General features: G+C 49.9%; 1 protein-coding gene and 1 pseudogene across 3 annotated transcripts; one reads left to right on the forward strand and one right to left on the reverse strand.

Moving 5' to 3' along the window:
* Positions 1-525: 525 nt before the first annotated feature.
* TRAIP (TRAF interacting protein) lies at positions 526-19,540 on the forward strand. 3 transcript variants are annotated; one of them, XM_055557916.1, is made up of 16 exons: positions 526-751; positions 6,375-6,432; positions 6,926-7,009; positions 8,972-9,011; positions 9,926-10,053; positions 11,242-11,336; positions 11,764-11,877; positions 12,627-12,714; positions 13,475-13,564; positions 14,042-14,130; positions 16,257-16,412; positions 16,633-16,681; positions 16,952-17,101; positions 17,207-17,257; positions 17,465-17,598; positions 18,277-19,540. In XM_055557916.1, the coding sequence occupies exons 1-15, from the start codon at positions 654-656 to the stop codon at positions 17,591-17,593; spliced, it is 1,419 nt and encodes a 472-aa protein (XP_055413891.1). In that variant the 5' UTR covers positions 526-653; the 3' UTR covers positions 17,594-17,598; positions 18,277-19,540. The 3 variants fall into 3 exon arrangements, with proteins under 3 accessions (XP_055413891.1, XP_055413890.1, XP_055413892.1); XM_055557915.1 differs by having other exon boundaries at positions 17,465-19,540; XM_055557917.1 differs by lacking the exon at positions 16,952-17,101 and having other exon boundaries at positions 17,465-19,540.
* Positions 1,986-2,242, reverse strand: LOC129635496 (small nuclear ribonucleoprotein G-like; annotated as a pseudogene).
* Positions 19,541-20,566: the final 1,026 nt, after the last annotated feature.

The raw sequence follows: 20,566 nt of genomic DNA on the forward strand, positions 1-20,566 counted from the left end.
TCAAGTCTTGCTTGTATAGATCCGGCGTGAGCTTGAGATGTCCTGAATGGTTCATCTTTCTAGGACCATTCAGAAAGGAGGGCTAAGAGAATGCAGCATTCTTTCGGTCTGGGAACTATGGGTTTCCACTATACGGTCAAGCACCGCCCAGAGCCCAGGGGACCCGCTCTCTATCGTGACCGTCGTCCCATTCCCTACTCTACTCTCCGAGAGTAGAGAAGGCTGCGCTGAGAGAACAGGGCTCAGAAAGCCCGTGCCCAGCGCACCTCGAGTCACCTCTGGCTTGGGACCATAACGCCCTGTACTGCCCCCAAAAGGGGCCCGGCTAGCAGCCTAGCTGGTCCCCGTACCAATGCAACGCTGCGCTCCCGCTATTCCTGCGGTCTCAACCGCAAGCAGCCTGAGAACTACCGCTAGACACTTTCAGGCCCGCGCTCCGCCCCAGGATTCTTCACGGCCGCGGGGCCGTTAAGCCCCGCCCCCCGAGGGTTCGTCCAATCGGGACCCAACCTTCCGTGCAGCCACTTCCGATCCTCTCACGGAAGTTGCGCCGTGGAGCCAAATTCGAAGCTAGTGAAGACGCGGAGGCACGGCCACCAAGCTGGACCCGTCGCCGTTTCCTTGGCTACCTCGGCTACTCGAGACCAGTCATCATGCCTATCCGTGCGTTGTGCACCATCTGCTCCGACTTCTTTGATCACTCCCGCGACGTGGCCGCCATCCATTGCGGCCACACCTTCCACTCGCATTGGTGAGTGAACGCTGTGTTGGAGCTGGCCCCTCGCTCCCGTAGGGCTACAAGACAGTAGGGTGTCGGGGCTCCGGGCGATCCGTCCCCGGAGCCCAGACTGGTGATGAGGAAGGCATTAGACGGGAATCCCACGAGAGTTCCTGACCTAGGCAGAGGCGAGTTGTGTGGCAGGCTTCCCCGAGGAGGTGACAGCTGAGCTGAGGCTGGGGGTGGGGAGAGGGGGAGGTACAGGCTTGGTTTAATGAAGACTGAGTAGAGGTTTCTTTGATTGGCTTGCAGAGAGATGTGGTTTCAAAATTATTTGTCCTTGCAGATGCTTTCACCACATTAGTGAGCCCTTTGTTTTCTGCCAGACCTGGTAACCAACAGTCTACTGGATTTGTTGTGGTTTGCTTGATGGTTTGGAATGATTCTGTCCAGAGTCGTCTTCTTGGTCAGACACTCCACTGTATTCACTGACCTAAGCAAACCCAAATTAACATCAAATGGCAAGGAGGTGCTCTCGAATCAAGGTGTTCTGCTAATTGGTAGGACCATTCTGTTGAGTGCACAGCTGGTGGGGGAACCCCCTGGTAGCTGTGGACAGGCTGAGTCTTGAGTTTCTTTTTTAAATTGTGATGAAATACGTGTAACATAAAATTAACCATTTTTTCCTTTTCCTTTTTTTTTTCCACTATACACTGTTCTATTGGAGTAATATATATATATGACTTAACATTTAACATTAAAAATTTTTTTTTATTGTAGTATAGTTGATTTACAATGTTGTGTTGATTTTAGCTATACATAAACTTATACATGAATATGTTTGAATATTCCTGCTGCTGCTGCTGCTAAGTCACTTCAGTCCTGTCCGACACTGTGCGACCTCATAGACAGCAGCCCACCAGGCTCCTCTGTCCCTAGGTTCTCCAGGCAAGAATACTGGAGTGGGTTGCTATTTCCTTCTCCAATGCATGCATGCATGCTAAGTCGCTTCAGTCGTGTCCAACTCTGTGCAACCCCATCATGGACAGCAGCCCACCAGGCTCCTCCGTCCATGGGATTCTCTAGGCAAGAATACTGGAGTGGGTTGCCATTTCCTTCTCCACATTTAACATTTTGCAAAAGCTTACTTAACAAAAAAGTTCAGTTATGAAAATGTATATGACCTGATTTTTATATCATAGTAAAATAGGCCCTTTGGAAAGGACATATGGAAGCAATTGATTTTTCTGGTGAACACAGCCTTTATTTATACTTGCTCCAAAACTTCTGATATGATGATACCATTTTCTCATATTAATACCATTTCAGTATTGTTCTGTTGCCCAGCTTCACACATTGATCTCTCATAAGATTCATAAAGGAATCAAATTCCTGCAATATTTCTTGGACATGTCTGCCACCATTTAATTTCAATGAAAACTTCAAAAATTTAAAAAATTTTTCAGGAGAATGTTTACTCAGTGAGCTCGAAGATACTTTCCATTTTGACCGTTTTAAGAGTACAATTCAGTGACATTAACATTCACAACGTTGTGTAACCATCACCACTATTTCCGGAACATTTCCATCAGTCCAGACTGAATCCTTTAAACAATAATTTTCCATTCCCCCCTTCCCACAGCCCATGGAAACCTCTGTTTTACTTTGTCTCCGTGAATTTTTCTTTTCTAGGGACCTCATATAAGTGAAATCACATTTGATTCTTTTAAGTTTGGCTTATTTCACTAAGTATAGTGTTTTCAAAGTTCATCCATGTTGTAGCATGTTTCAGAATTTTACTCCTTTTTATGACTAAGGGATTATTATTCATTGTATGAAAACACATTTTGTTTGTCCCTTCATCTGTTAATAGACATTGGATTGTTTCCATGTTTTGGCTACTGTGCGTAATGTTACTATGAACAGTGGTGTACAAGTATATTTTCAAGTTACTAGTTTCATTTATTTTGGGTTATCCCGAGAGGTGGACTAGCTGGATCATATGGTAATTCTATGTTTAATGTTTTGAAAAGCTGCCCTTCTGTTTTCCTGTGTCAGCTGTACCATCTTATGTTCCTACTAACAATTCACAAGGGTTCCAGTTTCTCCACATCCTTGCCAAACTTTTTTTTTTTAATAATAGCCATCGTAATGGGTATCTTTGCTTTTCCTGTGTGTGTTTAAAGCTATCAGTTTCCCTCTTGGCACTGCTTTTGCTGTCTTACACGGTTTTGATGTTTTCATTTTCATTAATCTCATGGTATTTTCTTATTTCCCTTGTGATTTCTTCTTTGACCCATTGGTTGTCTAAGAGTGTGTTGTTTAATTTCCACACATTTGTTAATTTTCCATTTTTCTTCAGTTATTGATTTTTAGTTTCATTCTGTTTTAATCAGAAAATCTATTTTGTGTGATTTTCAATCTTGTAAAAAATTTTAAGATTTGTTTTGTGGCCCACCATATGGCCTATCCTAGAGAATGTTCCATGTGCATTTGAGAAGAATGTGTTTTCTGCTATTGTTGGGGGGAGTATACATCTGTTAGGTTAGTTGGTATAAAGTGTTGTTCAAGCCTTCTGTTTCCATATTGATCATCTGTCTGATTGTTCTATCCATTATTGAAATTGTGTAATATTAACACCTCCAACTTTTATTATAGAACTTGCTATTTCTCCCTTAATTCTGTACAATTTTCTTTCATATATATATTTCATGTCTATTTTGTTAGGTGTATATATGTTTATAATTGTTATTTCTTGTTGGAGTGAGCCTTTTATCAATATATAAAGTCATTATCTCTTGTATGCTTTTTTGACTTAAAGTTTGTTTTGTCTCTCAATAATATAGTTACCTCAATTCACTTTTTGTTACTATTTTTATTTATTCTGCTTGAAATTCATGAGGTTTCTTTAACTTGTGGAACAATTTCTTTACTCAGTTCTGGGAGACTATCAGCCATATTTCTTCATATATTGCCTCTATTCCATTATCTCTTTTCTTTCTATGTTAGCATCTCATTTCTGCTGTAACAAATTACCACTAACTTAGTGGCTTAAGACAACAGAAGGTCTTTTGGAGGTCAGAAGTCCAAAATGGGTCTTGCTTGGTTAAAATGAAGATGGAAATGGGGCTGTGCCTTCTTTGGCTCATGGCCTCTTTCGCCATCTTCAGAGTCAGCGGTGTTACATCTTCAAACCTCTCTGTATGACTCTTAACACTCTGTCTCTTTTATAAGGACGCTTGTGATTACATGAGACACCCCTGGGTAATCTCCCCATCTCCTTAACTTAATCACAGCTCCAAATTACTCTTGTTGTATAAGGTAGCGTATTCACAAGTTTTGGTAATTAGGACATAGAGGTGAGGGCGTTATTTTACCTAATGCTTTCTTCCTGAAACTTCTAATTATATGTATCCTAGACTTCACGATAACTTTTATATCTCTTATCATTTCTTACGTATTTTTCCACCTTTCTAATTCTCAGTGTTTCCTCTGACATATCTTTCAATGTACTGATTCTTCAACTCTGCCTAAACTGCTATTAAATTCATCCATTGAATTCTTAATTTGGGCCATTTGTTCAGTTTTGGAATTTCTGTTTATTTCTTATTAAGTTCTGATATGTCACCTTTTATTTTCAAATTCTCTTGATATTTTCTATCTTAATTTTTGTTTATCCGGCATAGTGCATCTGTCATGGTGAGGGACAGTTCCAGTGTCTGAAGTCTCTGTGGTTATGTTCTGGTTTACAACGTACAGTGCTTTCTCTTGTGTGACTGTTTACTTTAAAACCAAGCATTGTATTGAAATATAGTATAATACATAAAAGTACAAATATAAGAAATGTATAGCTTGCAGAATTTTTGCAAACTGAACACACCTATGCAACCAGAATTCAGAGCAAGAAACTAGACATCAGCACTTCAGAAACCTCCTGCTGAGAAAGACTGGGACCGGGGACACTCTTCCAGAATGCCTGCGTTTGCACCTAGACAAATGCCTCCTCAAACAACAGAATACAAAGAAACTAAAAGGGACTAAAAGGACATGCGTGCTCAGCTCAGGCAAACTATGAACAAGAACATACAAAAAGGCCAAAACCCAGCTGCCATTTCTGGAGCAAAACCAGGGTACTGTACAGGATCCCTCCACACAGGACCACCGAAGGGGCGGGCACACCGCCACCTAAGCTACCCCTGTGGCTCAGCCTGCCAATCCGCCCCTCTGCACTCACCCCATATGAGGAACCCGCTCCTCACTCCCCTCTCCCCAGCGAGCAAGCAAGGACACCTGTTGCTTGTTTTTGCTCCCTCCTGGTGCAGTCCCAAGAAAGCCTTGCCTGAATTTCTCCTCTGGCCTCTTAACCAGTCTCTGTGGATTAAAGAGTCCAAGGGCCCCGTGCCAGAGAAGGCAATGGCACCCCACTCCAGTACTCTTGCCTAGAAAATCCCATGGATGGAGGAGCCTGGTGGGCTGCAGTCCATGGGGTCGCGAAGAGTCGGATACGACTTAGCGTCTTCACTTTCACTTTTCACTTTCCTGCATTGGAGAAGGAAATGGCAGCCCACTCCAGTGTTCTTGCCTGGAGAATCCCAGGGATGGGAGAGCCTGGAGGGCTGCTGTCTATGGGGTCGCACAGAGTTGGACATGACTGAAGCGACTTAGCAGCAGCAGCAGCAGGGCCCCGTGCAGTCTTCCAGTTACTCCCACCAGTCTGCCTTTCCTCCACACATGATAGCCACTGTCTTGACTTCCAGCAACATAGATGCGTTTTACCTACCTTTTACTTTATGTGAATGGAATTAAACACAATTTACTGTTTGTGTGTGTTTTTTGGTATCAGGTTTCTCTTCTTCAATCTTACGTTTATGTAATTCACCCATAATTTGTTCTGAGTTATAGACTCATTCATTCTCATTGCTGTGTAGTATTCCGTCATCGTGCATGGTTAGCTTTGTATTATACGTATTTGAAAAAATATTTATAGAAAAAAAAAATTGCAGTCTAGAAAGATGGTATCATCTTCCCAAAAGGACTGTTTTTCCCTGGTCCCTGGGGGGGATTGTCTACAAGTAGGCCAACTAGTAGATTGTCCACTACATCTTGATTTTGTTTTGACTGCACTACCTGGCTTGTGGGATATTAGTTCCCCAACCAGGCAGTGAAAGCACAGAGTCCTTTACCACTGGACCACCAGATAATGCCCTAGTAGAAGAATATTTTAAAGTTTAGGGCAGATCGATGGTGCATAGCTGGGCTGTGTTTTACTTTTACTTCTGCTTGCTACCTCTCGTTTACCCTCACTTTGAAAGTTACCCCTTTGGAGTATTATAATTCCTGTCTCTGAGGGACCCTGACTTTGACCATTGCCCCTAACCCCAGTCAAAGCCTAGAAAGTTGATAAAATTACAGCTCAGGGGAGAGAAGTCCAAGCCAGCAAGGGCAAAAAAAAAAAACAAAACAAAACGGCCAGTTGGTTGGATTGCTTGCACTAGTCAGGCCTTGTAGGATATACCATCACTACCTGAGGTGCTACCCTCCTGGGTGGGCAGGCGATGGGTCACAGAGGAGCAGTTCAGATGCTGTAATGGTCAGGGTGGCTACCTGGCCTGTATGTCTCCCCTAAAACCAGTCTGTTTTTCTGTTCTCATTCCAGCCTAATTCAGTGGTTTGAGACAGCACCAAGTCGGACCTGCCCGCAGTGCCGAATCCAGGTAAAGTTGGTGGGGTGAAAACTCCTCAGCCAAAGACATTCCTTGCCAGGGAGCAAGGATGAGGAGAGGTCTCTGAAACAAAGCAATGTCTTTGACCTGTCTGGACCATCTGGTTTGAGGCTGGTTGAGCCTCACTTGTGCTCTTAAACAGTGCGGGAGGCCTGCTTTTGCCCAAGGGGAGCTGGCAGATGGACTCGTTGCCTGGGCCAGTCTTCACCTGGCTAGATTTAGTCTCCTTATCTGCCTTTCCCTTGCAATGCCCACCACCTAGAGTTGGGGTATCTTTTGAGCAGTTACCACATGGATCTGTAATGACAGGACTCAGTAACTAGTGGTACCCAGCTTGGGACACCTACAGGATTGCAGAGGTCACCTCCCTTCAAGGGCTGTGCTGTGAAAAGTTAGGCGGGAGATGGGCTTGGCTGCATGTCCCCTGTCCTCCTTGCCCATGACCCAGCTATGCAGTCGCACTGTGTCTTGTTCTTTCATTCAGGTCGGCAAAAGAACCATTATCAATAAGCTCTACTTTGACCTTGCCCAGGAGGAGGAGAATGTCTTAGATGCAGAATTCTTAAAGGTACCCAGACTTTATCTCATTCTGCTGAATCCCAGGCCCTCTGAGAGTTCGCTTTCTGCTCCTACCCAAGGAGGGTACCTAGAGTCTGGAGATGGGTTCTGGAAGAGGAGACTTGATAGAGAATTCAAGGCTGGGACAGTGAGAGCAGAGAATAATTGATGATGTTCCAGTCATTGGAGAAATCCTCTGTCAGGAAGGGAGCCACCTGACTGTGAGCCCTCCTCTTGGGATTTCAGAGCAGTTCTGACCATAGTTCAGAATGTGTCTCTCGAAGTCCCCTCAACTTACAAAGTATGTACAACCATCTTTTCCAGTCCTCAGCCAGGGAAGGTGTGTGAACCCACTGTTCACAAACCTGCCTGTGCGTCACAACTGCCTGGGCAGCTTGGTGTGTATCCAGGTGCCTGAGTCTTTCCCAGAGCAGGAGTGGAGGGCAGGGACCCTGGAATCGAGATATGCAGCCAGGATGGAAACCCACACCCTCCCACACTTCTGCTGCTTCCCCTCCAAGCCTAAGATATAGCTTGCTTTGTGCACAAAGGGATTGGATTGGCAGAAACCTCTCAAGGAAGTGGGATTGGGGTTCGCAAGTGAACCTGGACTCTGAGGGTTAATTTTCTGGGCATCTGTCAGATTAGGATTCATTTGGCCCTGGCCCCCGGGGGGGCTGTGACGTCCTTGGAACCTCACTGCTTCAAGATGTGGAGCTTTTGTGCTTAAAGCTAACGTGTTCATCGTCATGGTAACTGCTCCCAGTTTTAAGCCGTGTCCTCCTTGTGAGAAAAGCAACAAAGGCAGCTTCAGTTCTTTCTGATTTTCTAAGCCATATCTGGGAGACAGGAAGGCAAAATCTTGAGTAGTTTTGAGCAAGGGCTTGGAAGGCACCCTGCTTGGGTGTGGAAGGTGCTAGGGACTAGCAGTAAGGTTGGGCTGGCAGCTGCTCTCAGGCAGCCTGTGTGTGCCCTTCTCTACCCATGGCTTCCAGCTGAGATGTCCAGCCTGTTTAACCAGCTCAGCCACCAAGAGCTCCTGCCTCAAAGTCCTGAGTAGAGAGTTTGACAACAGGAGCTTAGCCACGACAGGGGCCCAGCCTTGTATTGGTCATATGAGTTTTGCATTGACCTGAGAAGAGTAACCTGGATGAGGATTGTTCTGCATCTAGCTACCATCATGGGCCCTAGGCCAAGCCTTTCAGGTCTACTGAGCCTGGTTTTCCTGCTTATGGAGTAGGTACATCTCTTGCCCACAAGGGTGTTGAGTGCATGGGACTCCTGAATGGGAGTGGGGCTCTCTTCTGCCCCAGCCTCTCAGTGGTTCTGTGGCAGTGGCTTTGGAACATATGTACGGGCTTGGGGAGGCTCATTTGACCCTCACAGCAGTCTGGTTAGAGCCTAGCACAGGTGAGGTTTCATCTAGGGGTGCAGAATTGTCTTGGCTCCCCTACCCTATGGGATTCTGGGGCTGGAAGAGTCCTGGTACACAGAGCCAGCTTAGGGCTGGGAGCAGGTAGACCGTGAAGCAGGTAGGACCCAGGGTGGAGGGAGCAGTGTGGCCCAGGGTGCTTGGCCATCCCAAATCCGTGTCCCCACTGGGTCCAGCTAATGCCAGGGAAGGTCAGGACGGGCACAGGCCCGAGAAAACAATGGAAACTTCTGCCATAAAACCAACCGCGCAGGCCAGGCTCCATTTCTTTTGTCCCCTGTTATGCCTCTTTTCCCGTCCTAGGGTCTTGTACCTGAGATTATCTTCATTTTACCGACTTTTAAAAAGACACTCAGAGATAAAGCAAGGCTTCTGTCTCCCTTGTTGATCTCACTTGGCCTTGAGGAGCAGCAGGTTCATGCTTCCCTGGGCCCACAGGCCTCATTGGCCCCGCCGGGGGCTCCCCACAGACCTTATGTGAGGCTGGGGGTGGCCAGCTGTGATGCCTTCTTGCTGCTCACTGTGAGTATTGCCTTGCAGAATGAACTGGATAATACCAGAGCCCTGCTTTCCCAGAAAGGTGAGTTCTCAGAGGCCTTAGGAAGCCCCTGACTTGGGTATTGGACTGAGGCCTGGGAGGAAGGCTTCAGCCTTCTGGCATATCCAGGGGCTCTCCCTGCTTGGTATATCCAAGAGTCTTATCAGCTCTTGTGATGACAGAAAAGGAAAGGAAAGGGAGGTGACTGATGCTGTTCACCCAGATGAGGTGAGCCTCTTCTTTGTCTGGGGCTGCTTGCCTAGGACCCAGGCTGGGAGGAGTCTACTTGACAGTTCAGAATATTGTAGTTGAGGGTTCCGTTGCCAGATTTGGCAGGAACCTGCTTGAGGGGTTTCCCTCATAGCTCAGTTGGTAAAGAATCCACCTGCAATGCAGGAGACCCCAGTTTGATTCCTGGGTTGGGAAGATCCCCTGGAGAAGGGACAGGCTACCCACTCCAGTATTCTTGGGCTTCCCTTGTGGCTCAGGTGGTAAAGAATCTGCCTGCAATGTGGGAGATCTGGGTTCGATCCTTGGGTTGGGAAGATTCCCTGGAGAAGGGAAAGGCTACTCACTCCAGTGTTCTGGCCTGGAGAATTCCATGGACTGTATAGTCCATGGGGTCACAAAGAGTTGGACACGACAGAGCGACTTTAACTTTGACTTTTTCAGTGCTTGAGTTCTGGGATGATGAATTAACTAGACCATGGGATCAGGGAGCAGTGAAATCTTTACTCCAGTAACTCTGAGCAGCAGAAAAAGGGTCTCATCCCCAGAATGGCTGGGCATCCCTGGTTTGGTGCTTGCCAGAGAGATAAGCAGGCTGCCTGACTTGTGGCCCACAACTTGTTCCTCACCTGGCTCTGGGGTGGGGTGCTGGGGCCCAGGGGCTCAGGTTCTCATAGTGCATAGTGGACAGGCCTCTCCTCTCCCTCTGTCCCCCACCCCTGCTCCAGAGAAGGAAAAACGAGACAGCCAGCTCATCATTGACTCTCTGCGGGACACGCTGGACGAGCGCAATGCCACTGTGGAGTCCCTGCAGAGGGCCTTGGACAAGGCCGAGATGCTGTGCTCCACCCTCAAGGTGAGTCCCCAGCCCCCGTGGGCACAGGTTGGTGGGGAGATACAGCCTTCCTCCTGGGCTTACCACTGTGGGCTTGTCTTTTGTGTCTGCCTTGGTCAATACCGTGGTCTGTACAGTTGTAAAATGGAGGGAAATTCCATCTTCCCCAGGCCTCCCTCCCAGCCCATGAGAAAAGGGTCGTGTTGCCCGCATCTGTGGATGTTGTACTAGTTAGTTTGGAGAGGTGAGGCCTGCCCAGTGCTTCGTGGAAGGACTGCTCAACCAAGACCTCAGTGAGCCTAGGCTATGTTTCCCAAAGTGGTTTGTACTCCACTGACAAAGCCAGCCTGAAGAACCTTCCATTAGCGTGCCTGTCCTTGGCTGGGCTGCTCTTTGGAGCCAGATCAAACAGCATCCCAGAGAGGAGCAGGGGGCCTTTGAAGTCGGCTGTGCTGAGCTGACCGGGCAGATCAAAGCCTTCAGAGCAAGCGGCTCCAGACCCAGATGAATTTTGTATCGGCCTGGGTTGGTGAGCCTCTTGCTATCCAAGGGGCAGGAGGTGATTGATCTGAATCCACAGTTGAAATTCTGACCTCATATGAAGGAGCCAGTCATTGCTGGATGCCATTTGAGAAGGAAAAGGACCCATCTGGGTGAACAGATAGGGCCCCAGGGTGTTCGCCATTTCTGGCTCTGCTTGGTGGCTGGATTGGATCACGTGGCCTGGCCAATGGGAGGGAAGGAGCGAACCAGAACCTGGCCACAGAGCAGGAGTGTGTTGGCATTCCCAGGTCAGAGATGAAGTGGCCAGGTGCTGAGGGCAGCTGTCCTACCCTGGCAACTGTCCATAGCTGATGGATAGCACAGCCTGGATCTGTGCTCCAGGCTTCTTCAGCTTCCTACACAGTCTCTGGACTCTGGCAGCCCCCAGCAGGCCTTTAGATGCTGAGAGTGGGCTATACTGATGGTAAGACGTATCTCAGGAGGAAGCAAGCCAGGGGGGTGAGGAAGCAGCTGGTCCAGGGCCTCGTAGCAGCAAAAGCACACGTCAGAGTGGGGCCCAGGAGCCTTACCTCCTGGGGCTAGAGCACATGCTTATCAGCATTTTCAAAAGCAGACAGTTCTAGGGTGGAGTTCTCCCGGTGATTTTAGCCTTGGCCCCTGGGAACCTCCAAGCAACAGACATGTGGGGGTGCGTTTGCTCTTCAGAAGCAGATGAAGTACTTGGAGCAGCAGCAGGATGAGGCCAAGCAAGCACGAGAGGAGGCTCGCCGACTCCGGAGCAAGATGAAGAACATGGAGCGGTGAGCTTAGAGCGGGGGCCTACCCTGTGCCCTTGCACCCCCGGGGCACGGCTCTCAGGGCTACAGCAGGGGGTGGCTCAGCTCGGTGGCTCAGCTCCCCGTAGGCCACGGGGGGCTCAGGCCTTACTCAGCCTCTGCGGGCTCCTCCACTTGCCATGGGAAACCTGGCCGGCTTTTGTTCTAAGAGCCTCTCCCTGGGCATCCCTGACCTGAGACCCTCTGTCAACACCCCCTTCTCCCTCAGCAGCATCCCTGCAGCTGTGCTGAGCTCTGCGATGGGGCCTTTCTTTGGGCAGAGCTGCCTGCTAAAGCATCCTAGCAGCTCAGGCTGTCTCCATAGCAACGGCAGCAAAGGGAGGCAGAGCTGCACTGGGTACCTACCCATCAGCCTCCAGATTTTAAATGCCGTGGGCCGGGTGTTTTTCAGAATCGAGCTCCTCCTCCGGAGCCAACGGCCTGAGGTGGAGGAGATGATCCGAGACATGGGTGTGGGACAGTCCGCGGTGGAGCAGCTGGCCGTGTACTGCGTGTCCCTCAAGAAGTGTGTACCTGGCCCCTGTATCCAAGCTGAGTCATGGCCCCCAGGCCATGCCCCTCCATGTGTTGCCCATTTCTTGTGAAGCAGAGCAGGCAGAGTGACGAGCAGGCTCTGGAGCCCTGCTGCCTTTGTTTGAACCACATCCCACCTCTTACTGTGTGGCCAGGAGCCAGTTTCTTAACGTCTCTGATCCTTAGCTTCCTGAACAGATAATAATAACCTGCCTCACAGAATTATTGAGAATTGCATGTGAATTATAAGTGTTATTTCTAAGGAGGTTAGGGTTAGCACAGCTCGCCATGCTCCAGTTTGATATCTGGAGCCTGTTCCCCATTAGCACGCGGTTACTGACCCCGCCTGGCTTGCATCAGAAACTTAGCTCAGGTGTTCACTCCCCTGGGTGTGGGATTGGAGAAAAGGGGCCACTTGGCTGACAGGTATGAAGGCTCCCCAATGCCTCATGTGCAGCCAGGTGGTGTAGGGGGCCTCCTAGTGGGGTCAGGGTTTCCTGCACACCCTCTCAAATTTCCAGTGCCTCCAAGCAGGCAGGAAACAGAGATTCACTAGCTCTTCTAGCATCTGGGGTGCTCGACCCCCTGCAGTGCCAGCTGGTCCCTGCTGGGCTCCGGTGTCAGAGTTGGAATGAGAAGGGCCGGGGGCTTGGGCTGGGCTTTGTGTTTGCTTAGTGCTGTGACTCAGTCTGACCAGGGGATGTCCCAGGCTGACATCTCTTTTCCGTGGTCCCTTCGTAGAGAGTATGAGAATCTAAAAGAGGCACGGAAGGCCTCAGGGGAGCTAGCTGACAAACTGAAGAAGGACTTGCTTTCTTCCAGAAGCAAGGTAACTTAATGGGGAGCCTAGCGCGAGGGGAGAGGTGGCTGTCCTTCTGTCATGCGTGTGAGTCTCTCCTAGGCCAGGCCCTGGGGCTGTGGGATGACTCACAGAGACTGGCTTCTGGTCCTCACTAGGCACTGACTCTGGCTGTGTGGCTTGTCTGCTTAGGGTGGCAGGTCATGCAACTGTCGCCCCAACAGCTGCACACTTCTGTTTCCCTCTGCTCTCTGGATACCTCTCAGCTGGCCGGGGCACACAGGTCCCAAATGTGATGGCTTCAGGGGCCTGTTTTTTGTTCCAGGCCTAGAGTAGGAGGCCTCTTGTTCTTTTCTTTGTGGTTTGTTTATTTTATTTATTTATTGTGCGTGTGTGTGTGTTTTGCCATTTGGCTTATTCCCCTTGTTCCTCTGTTCCCTGACCAGGGATTGAACCTGGGCTGTGGCAGTGAAAACCCAGAATTCTTACCACTAGACCACCAGGGGACTGACTCCCTGTAGAAGGCCTCTTGAAACCTGAATCAGTCAACACAGCTGCTTTTATTTCTGGGCATGGTGCATGTCAGGGCAGGGATGTAGGGAGGAGCCCTGGACTGCTCCAGATGAACGCTGCCAGACTAAGACAAAGGTCCAGCCCCGTGGAGCTCGGGTCTTCCCTGTGTCCCCGCTCCTCCTGGGTCTGGGCTCCCATGAGCTAGTGTAGCAGCAGGTGGGGACAGGGCACACAGCCACCCCTGTGTTCGTCCTTCGCTCCTTACACTTTCTTGCAGTTGCAGACAGTCTGCTCTGAACTGGACCAGGCCAAGTTGGAGCTGAAGTCGTCTCAGAAGGACTTACAGAGTGCTGACAAGGAAATTACGGTGAGAAACATCTATGAGCAGGTGGGGAGGAAGGGTGGTTTATGTGCCCTCCAAGACGTGGGCTGGGTGAGTTCTGCCCACAAACCCTGCATCAGTCAGTGGTCGCAGATCTGGGCTCCCTGTATCCTCCTGGTTCGGGGTCAGGACAAGAATCTTGGCCTTTGATCTGGAGCCTGGGCTCCTTAGCAGAGGACAGAGAGCACAGGGGTCTTGCTCACAGTCTGTCCTATACCTGTATCCTTGAGGTCACCAGAGGAGGGGGGTTCACCGGAGGAGGAGGCGGTCACCAGAGGAGGTCACCGCCAGAGGGGTTCTGAGGTCAGGTGGTCCTGGCCTCCTGAGCCTGATATTTGACCTTCAGGTCTTGTTCTGGTCCCAGTGGGCTTGCCTTTCATGTATACTGCTCACGTCCGTGGTAGTCACTCTGGACTTGGTGCCTCAGCCTTTCTTTCACACTCTTCTCTTTCCTTCCTGAAGAGCCTGAAAAAAAAGCTGACGATACTGCAGGAAACCCTGAAGCTGCCACCAGGAGACAGTGAAACTATCAACCGCCTCGTTTTAGAGAGGTTCGTTGACCCTCGTTTTAGAGAGGTTCGTTGACCCTCTGGGGGGGAACAGGGGCTCCAAGCTGGAGGAGCTCCCTGGTAAGGGTGTCTTCACCCTTTCTGGCTTTGTAGGGAGTAGGTGGCCCCGGTCGGTCTGAAGGTTGTGGACCTCCTGGCCTGAGTGACAGCCAAGACTGAGCTGAAAAGCAGCTTTGAGGCAGGCCCTGGGCTTTGACAAAGAGAGGCCAGAAAGGACATAGGGATGGTCAGAGAAAGGGGAGGAGCATCTTGTGTATGGAGCAGCTCACCTAATATATCCGCCTGCCCCAGGTTCTGAAACAAACATGAAACCAGCCACCAAAAGAACTCTCCTCTGGTCCCAGCACCGGCACACTAAAGCTGCCAGCAGAGGGAGCCAAGAGGCCGAGGGATGGGTGTCCCTGCCTGGGTGGCCGCCCGGAAGCAGGCAGGCTGAGAGGGTCCTCAGGCCTGGCTGGCCCGCTGGTGGTCTGGACAGAAAACACGACCCAGCGACCCAGCTGCTTTTATTCGAGCCGGTTTTCAATGTTGGAAAATCACTATGCTCCCTCTTCCGTGCATCCACTCGTTTGCTCAGAGCCTGCCCATCTAACTTAGGAGCTGCCTCCCTGACCCCTTCCCTTTCTACCACCTCTGTGTGAGGCTTGGGACCCATCCTCTACTCCTCCCATCTGTCCAGCATAGCAACCCCTGGGAATCCTACCACTCCCTTGCCAAACACCTCCCAGGACCCTCTGCACTCAGCCCTCATGGAGCTGGCCTTGTGGGCGGGGTGGACCTTCAGGCTTCAGGCCAATCACACTGCCCCTCACAGCAGGACACCCTTTGCCTTACTGCTCCGTGTCCCCCTGCTCCGTGTTGTCCTGCTTTGTGTCCCCCTGCTCTGTGTCCCCCTGCTCTGTGTCCCCCTGCTCTGTGTCCTGCTCCATGTCCTCCTGCTTTGTGTCCCCCGCTCCATGTCCCCCTGCTCCATGTCCTGCTCCATGTCCCCCTGCTCCGTGTCCTGCTCCGTGTCCCCTTGCTCCATGTCCCCCTGCTCTTTGTCCCCTGCTCCGTGTCCCCCGCTCCGTGTCCTCCTGCTCTGTGTCCTTCTCCGTGTCCCCCTGCTCCGTGTCCTGCTCTGTGTCTCCCTGCTCTGTGTCCCCCGCTCCGTGTCCCCCTGCTCCGTGTCCTGCTCCGTGTCCCCCTGCTCCATGTCCTGCTCCATGTCCACCGGCTCCGTGTCCCTCTGCTCTGTGTTCTGCTCTGTGTCCCCCCTGCTCCATGTCCTGCTCCGTGTCCCCCTGCTCCGTGTCCTGCTCCATGTCCCCCTGCTCCATGTCCTGTTCCATGTCCCCCTGCTCCCTGTGCCCCTGCTCTGTCCTGCTCCGTGTCCTCCGGCTCTTCTCCACACTGAAGGGTCCACTGTCCTCTGTACTCCCTTCCCTAGTCTCCTCGGCAGAAATGAGCGTACTGTCTTCTGCACAGGTACTACTTCATATTCAGATGCCATTGGGTGCCAGGGGCCACAGAGGTGCTCTGGAGGCTTGTGTACACCCTGGTTCCTCCAGGATGTACACACCCAGCTGTGGCACGTGAGATCTTCCCCGACCAGGCATCGAACCCTCATTCCCTGCATTGTACAGCAGATTCCCAAACACCAGGCCACCAGGGAAGTCTCTAGGAACACTACTTGAATGTATGTCTCATATTGAAGCTCTGAAATTGCCAGCCCCTAGGGGAGTTGTTTGGACAGTCTCTAATACTGTCTACTGGCCATAATAAGTATCACTGGAAGGAACATCCATCTGCTTCAGTCTGTGGTCACCTCTCTGACAGGATCCTTGCATGCACTCTGAGAAATGCGGCTTCTTGAACAAAACGTTTTTCATTTGTGTATTTGGGTTTTCTGTGGGTTTCTGCTTGCTTCCTTGCATGTCTTCCAGACTTCTACTGTGTGAAGGATCAAGCCAAGGACTAATCTCTTTTTTCTGGAGAGATTAGGGTTTCCTTGAAGAATGGCTCTAAACCAGGTGTGAGCTCCAGGCCCCTGGAGCTGATCCATCTCTAATGCTTGAGGGGCTGTTGCCGCTGTGATCTTGAGTAACCAAACTGTCTCTGCCTTACAGCCCAGCTCCTATGGAAATGGTGAGCCTGAAGCTTCGCCGGCCAGCCTTTGGTGATGATATTGACCTCAATGCCACCTTTAATGTGGACACTCCCCCAACCCAGCCCTCCAGCACCCAGTATGGCCTTGCCAAGAGGCTCTTCCCTGAGAAGGCACAGTAAGTGGTAGTCCCCGGCCCTTCCACAGCCTGGAGGGAGGATGGCTAAGAGATCTCTGCAGGTCCTGGGCTAACAGCTCTAAGTGGCTGACGGGGCACTGAGGGTCACCTGGGTTTGGACATGAATCTGGTCCCAGCACCTCTTCTTCCCTCTCCTGAGTACTCACTCTATACAAAGCCTTTCTCTTGCTTGTCTCATTAATCCTCACGTCTCTCGCAGTTCTCCTGTTCAGGACGTTCCCAAGAAGATGCCCAAAGGCCCCAGGCAGGTAAGGCCCCTGAAGAAGTTCAGGTAGTCACCCTCCATCCTTGGGCAGGACTGAGTATGAAGCTGGTCTTCTGAGAAGTCAGGGTCTTGCCAGAGCCCTCTCACTCCTGGAGGACTGAAGCACTCTGGAGCCACCCTGGGAACCCTACTGCCTGTCCTTCCTGCCTCCAGATGAGGCACCAGAGATCCTGATCCTGTTCCCACATGCCTTCCACCCTCCTCTTTGCTGCCACCTGGCTCATCGAGCCTGGCTCTGGGGTCCCCTCTGCAGGAGTCCCAGCTCTCGCTGGGGGGCCAGCGCTGTCTGGGGGAGCCTGATGAGGAGCTGGCTAGTGCGTTCCCCGTCTTCATCCGGAATGCTGTCCTGGGCCAGAAACAGACCAAGAGGGTCAGGGCAGAGCCCTGCCGCAGCACAGATGCAGTGAGTGCGGTTTCCCACAAGGGAAAAGTGTCTGCCTTCTTGCAGGTGGAGCTGGGTGGCCCTAGCCCATTAGGCCAGCCCACTCACCTCTTCCTTCTGCTTTAGGTAAGGATTGGCTTCGATGGACTTGGAGGCCGAACCAAATTCATCCAGCCTGTATCCTTATTTTGTGGTGTTGGGCTGAGCTAAACTATGGTGCCCACATCATCCCTCACCTGTGCCCCCAGACCCCAGCTTACTGGTGGCTGCGGTGCTAGGTGGGCAGAGCCAGACCTTGCCCCGTGTAGCAGCGCTGCCCACCCCCAAGGCTGAGCTCTGCGTTCCAGTCCTCTCTGTAGGCCTCTTCCTTGACATTTCCTTCAGACCGACACAACTATGATCCGCCCACTGCCAGTTAAACCAAAGCCCAAGGCCAGGGCTAGGCAGAAACTGGGGGCCAGGACAGCGCCCACCCCGTCCCAGGCCACGCTGGATAATTTCCTGTGGCAGTGAAAACAGTGAGTCTGATCAGTGGCCAGATGCATGCCTCTGACTTACAGGCCGAGGACTGGTGACTGGCTTGGCAGAGGGTTTGGCAGGCGTGGCCCCTCTTCTAGGACCAGCCCTGTGGACAAGGATAAATAAGAAGATGGGGGTGAAAGTGGGGCCCAGAAACCTACTTTTCCTGCACACACCCTGCCCCACCTCCATCATACTGGGTCTCCCTGTGGGGGCTGACGTGATCAGCTCAGTGTTCTGCCAGCAGGGCTTGCCCCTTGTTCCAGACTTCCATTTATAGCCATGATCAGATGTGGCTGGGCTACTTCTGGTCCTCAGACCAGCGTCTTTTGTTGACCGTAAGCACCAAAGTCTTGAGGCTTCTCAGGCCGCCTCGGCCCGCCCAGGCTTCTGCCTGCCTCTGACTTGCTGTTGGCATGGCCTGGGCCAGGCAGGGCAGGGGATGGGCAATGGCGGTAGGGAGAGGAGGGGGGAGATTTCTATGTGAAATAAAAAAGATGCAGTCTTTTCTTCCTGGCTGTGGGAGGGTAAATTTGCACTCACTTCAAAAAACTGACTTGCATGATTTTCTAAAGGGGGGGACCTTCACCTAGACCCAGACCCAGAAATTCCACCCTTAGGCATGTGCCCTCTCAAAGAGCACAGGGAGACACTAACAAGAGCGATTTATCACCTAGCTTTGTCCACAGTCTGTAACCTGGGCACAGTGCAAGGCCATAAGCAGGAAAGCAAATGGGCGAACCAGGGTCTAGACACAGGGAACTCACAGCAAGCACAAGTGACCTGTGACGACAACCCCTTCTTCACCTTTCAACTCTACCAGCCAAGTTGGTAGTCTCCGCGGTTTGGCTTCAAGAGCACTTTCTTCCGGAAGACTTCTCTTTTAAGTCCTAACTTGGGTGCGGACTTGGGCTTCCCTAGTGGCTCAGCTGGTAAAGAATCCGCCTTGCAGGGCAGGAGACCCAGGTTCAATCCCTGGGTCAGGAAGACCCTGGAGAAGGAAATGGCAGCCCACTCTAGTATCCTTGCCTGGAAAATCCCATGGACAGAGGAGTCTGGTGGGCTACAGTCCATGGGGTTGTAAAGAGTATCTGAGCATGTTAGGTGAGGACCCCTAAACTTCCCTTTCTCATTACTGGGTGAGTGTTTGCCTGTTTCTGCACATTTCAGCATGAACCTGGCATAAGAGAGACTGCTTCAGATTGAGAGTGCCCGTCTGCTCCCCTGCAGGTGCGTGGGAGCCTGGGGCTTCTTGGGGGGAAGTGATGCTCTTGATTATGGGAGTTGGACTCCTTTGGTGCTGCCTCGAGCCAAGGATGGTTAGGGAGTGGAAGTGCAGCATCAAATGAAGTGCAGTGGCTGGCTAATAGCTTTCTTATAGATCAGTAATCAATTAGAATTAAAAACCGAGAAACAAAAAGAAGAAAAAATAATAACATTAAAAACCCAGCACCAACAAAGAAGAAGAAAGGAAACAAAATATTTAGGTATAAATCTAACAAAATAGGTACAAGATCTCTGTGAGGGTAAACTACAAAGCTCTAGGTCTATACGTACAATGGAACATTATTTAGGCTTTAAAAAAAAAATTCTGAAACATGCTACAGTGTAAGTGAATCTTGAAGACACTAAGCTACTTGAAATAATCCAGGGGCAAAGGACAAATTCTGTAGGATTCCATGTATATGCGATATCAAGAGTAGTCAGATTCACAGAGACAGAAGGTAGCATGGTTATTGCCAAGACTGGGAAGGAAGGAATGGAAAGTTATTGTCAAATGGGTTGCGAGTTCCAGTTTGAGAAGTTGAAATTCTGGACATGAATGGTGGTGTTGGTACAACAACGTGCATGTCTGTAATGCTACTGAACTGTATATTTTAAAACATTAAATTTCATCTTATGTTTATTTTCTTACAATAAAAAAAAGGACCAAAATTCTGGTACATGCTACAACCTGGATGAATGTTGTAAAGATATGCTAAGTGAAAGAAACCAGACACAAAATGGCACATATTTTATGATTCCGCCTATATTCATTATCTTCAGTAGGCAGAGCCATGGAGACAAAGTGCAATAGAAGGTCCTAGGAAACGGGATGGAAGATTGATGAATTATTTTTTAATGGGTGCAGTGTTTCTCCTTGCGCTAAAGTTGTGGAAATAGTGGTGTGGTTACACAACACTGTGAATGTACTTCATGCCACTGAATTGTACATATTTAAAAATTATTCAAACCAGGCGGTCCAGTGGTTAATACTCCATGCTCCCACTGTAGAGGGCATGGGTCCGATCCCTGGTCAGAGAACTAAGTTCTTGCATGCCACGTGGTGTGGCCAAAATATAAACAAAATGAAACATTAAAAATGAAAATGGTTAAAACCACAATTTTAAAATCCATCTATTTTAATGAGAGTGAAAAAAAATCAAGACTGGATATTGAATGTCATCAAATGTCTTTTGGTATCTACTGAAGACACCAGTTACTTCAGAATCTGGCCCTGGTTTCTGTACCTAGTACATATGACACATCCAATAAGAGTTTATTGAATGAAAAAAAAAAACCAGAATTGCCTACCACTTTACACCCACTAGGATGGGTATAATTTGAAAAAAAAAGGAAAAACCAGTTGGACCATGTTGTGGAGAAGTTAAAAACTTACATACATTGCTGGTAGAAAATAGTTTGTTGGTCTGTGAAAAACTTAAACATAGAATTGCCGTTTGACCCAACAATGCTGCGGCTGCTAAGTCACTTCAGTCGTGTCCGACTCTGTGTGACCCCATGGACGGCAGCCCACCAGGCTCCCCTGTCCCTGGGATTCTCCAGGCAAGAACACTGGAGTGGGTTGCCATTTCCTACTCCTAGGTACATACCCAAAGAAATAGAAAACAGGTGCTCAAATACTTGTTCAAGAATGATCATGTAGCACTATTCATAATATTCAAAAAGTGTTAACAATTCAAATGT

Source organism: Bubalus kerabau, chromosome 20, assembly GCF_029407905.1.
Source record: "Bubalus kerabau isolate K-KA32 ecotype Philippines breed swamp buffalo chromosome 20, PCC_UOA_SB_1v2, whole genome shotgun sequence".
NCBI classification, from domain to species: Eukaryota; Metazoa; Chordata; class Mammalia; order Artiodactyla; family Bovidae; genus Bubalus; species Bubalus kerabau.

Excerpts from the sequence above, each read along its gene's own strand:
- TRAIP (XM_055557915.1), top strand. The coding sequence starts at position 654 with ATGCCTATCCGTGCGTTGTGCACCATCTGCTCCGACTTCTTTGATCAC. Across the intron at positions 14,131-16,256 it reads AACCGCCTCGTTTTAGAGAG|CCCAGCTCCTATGGAAATGG; the intron begins GTTCGTTGACCC and ends TCTGCCTTACAG. Across the intron at positions 17,102-17,206 it reads CCTGCCGCAGCACAGATGCA|GTAAGGATTGGCTTCGATGG; the intron begins GTGAGTGCGGTT and ends CTTCTGCTTTAG.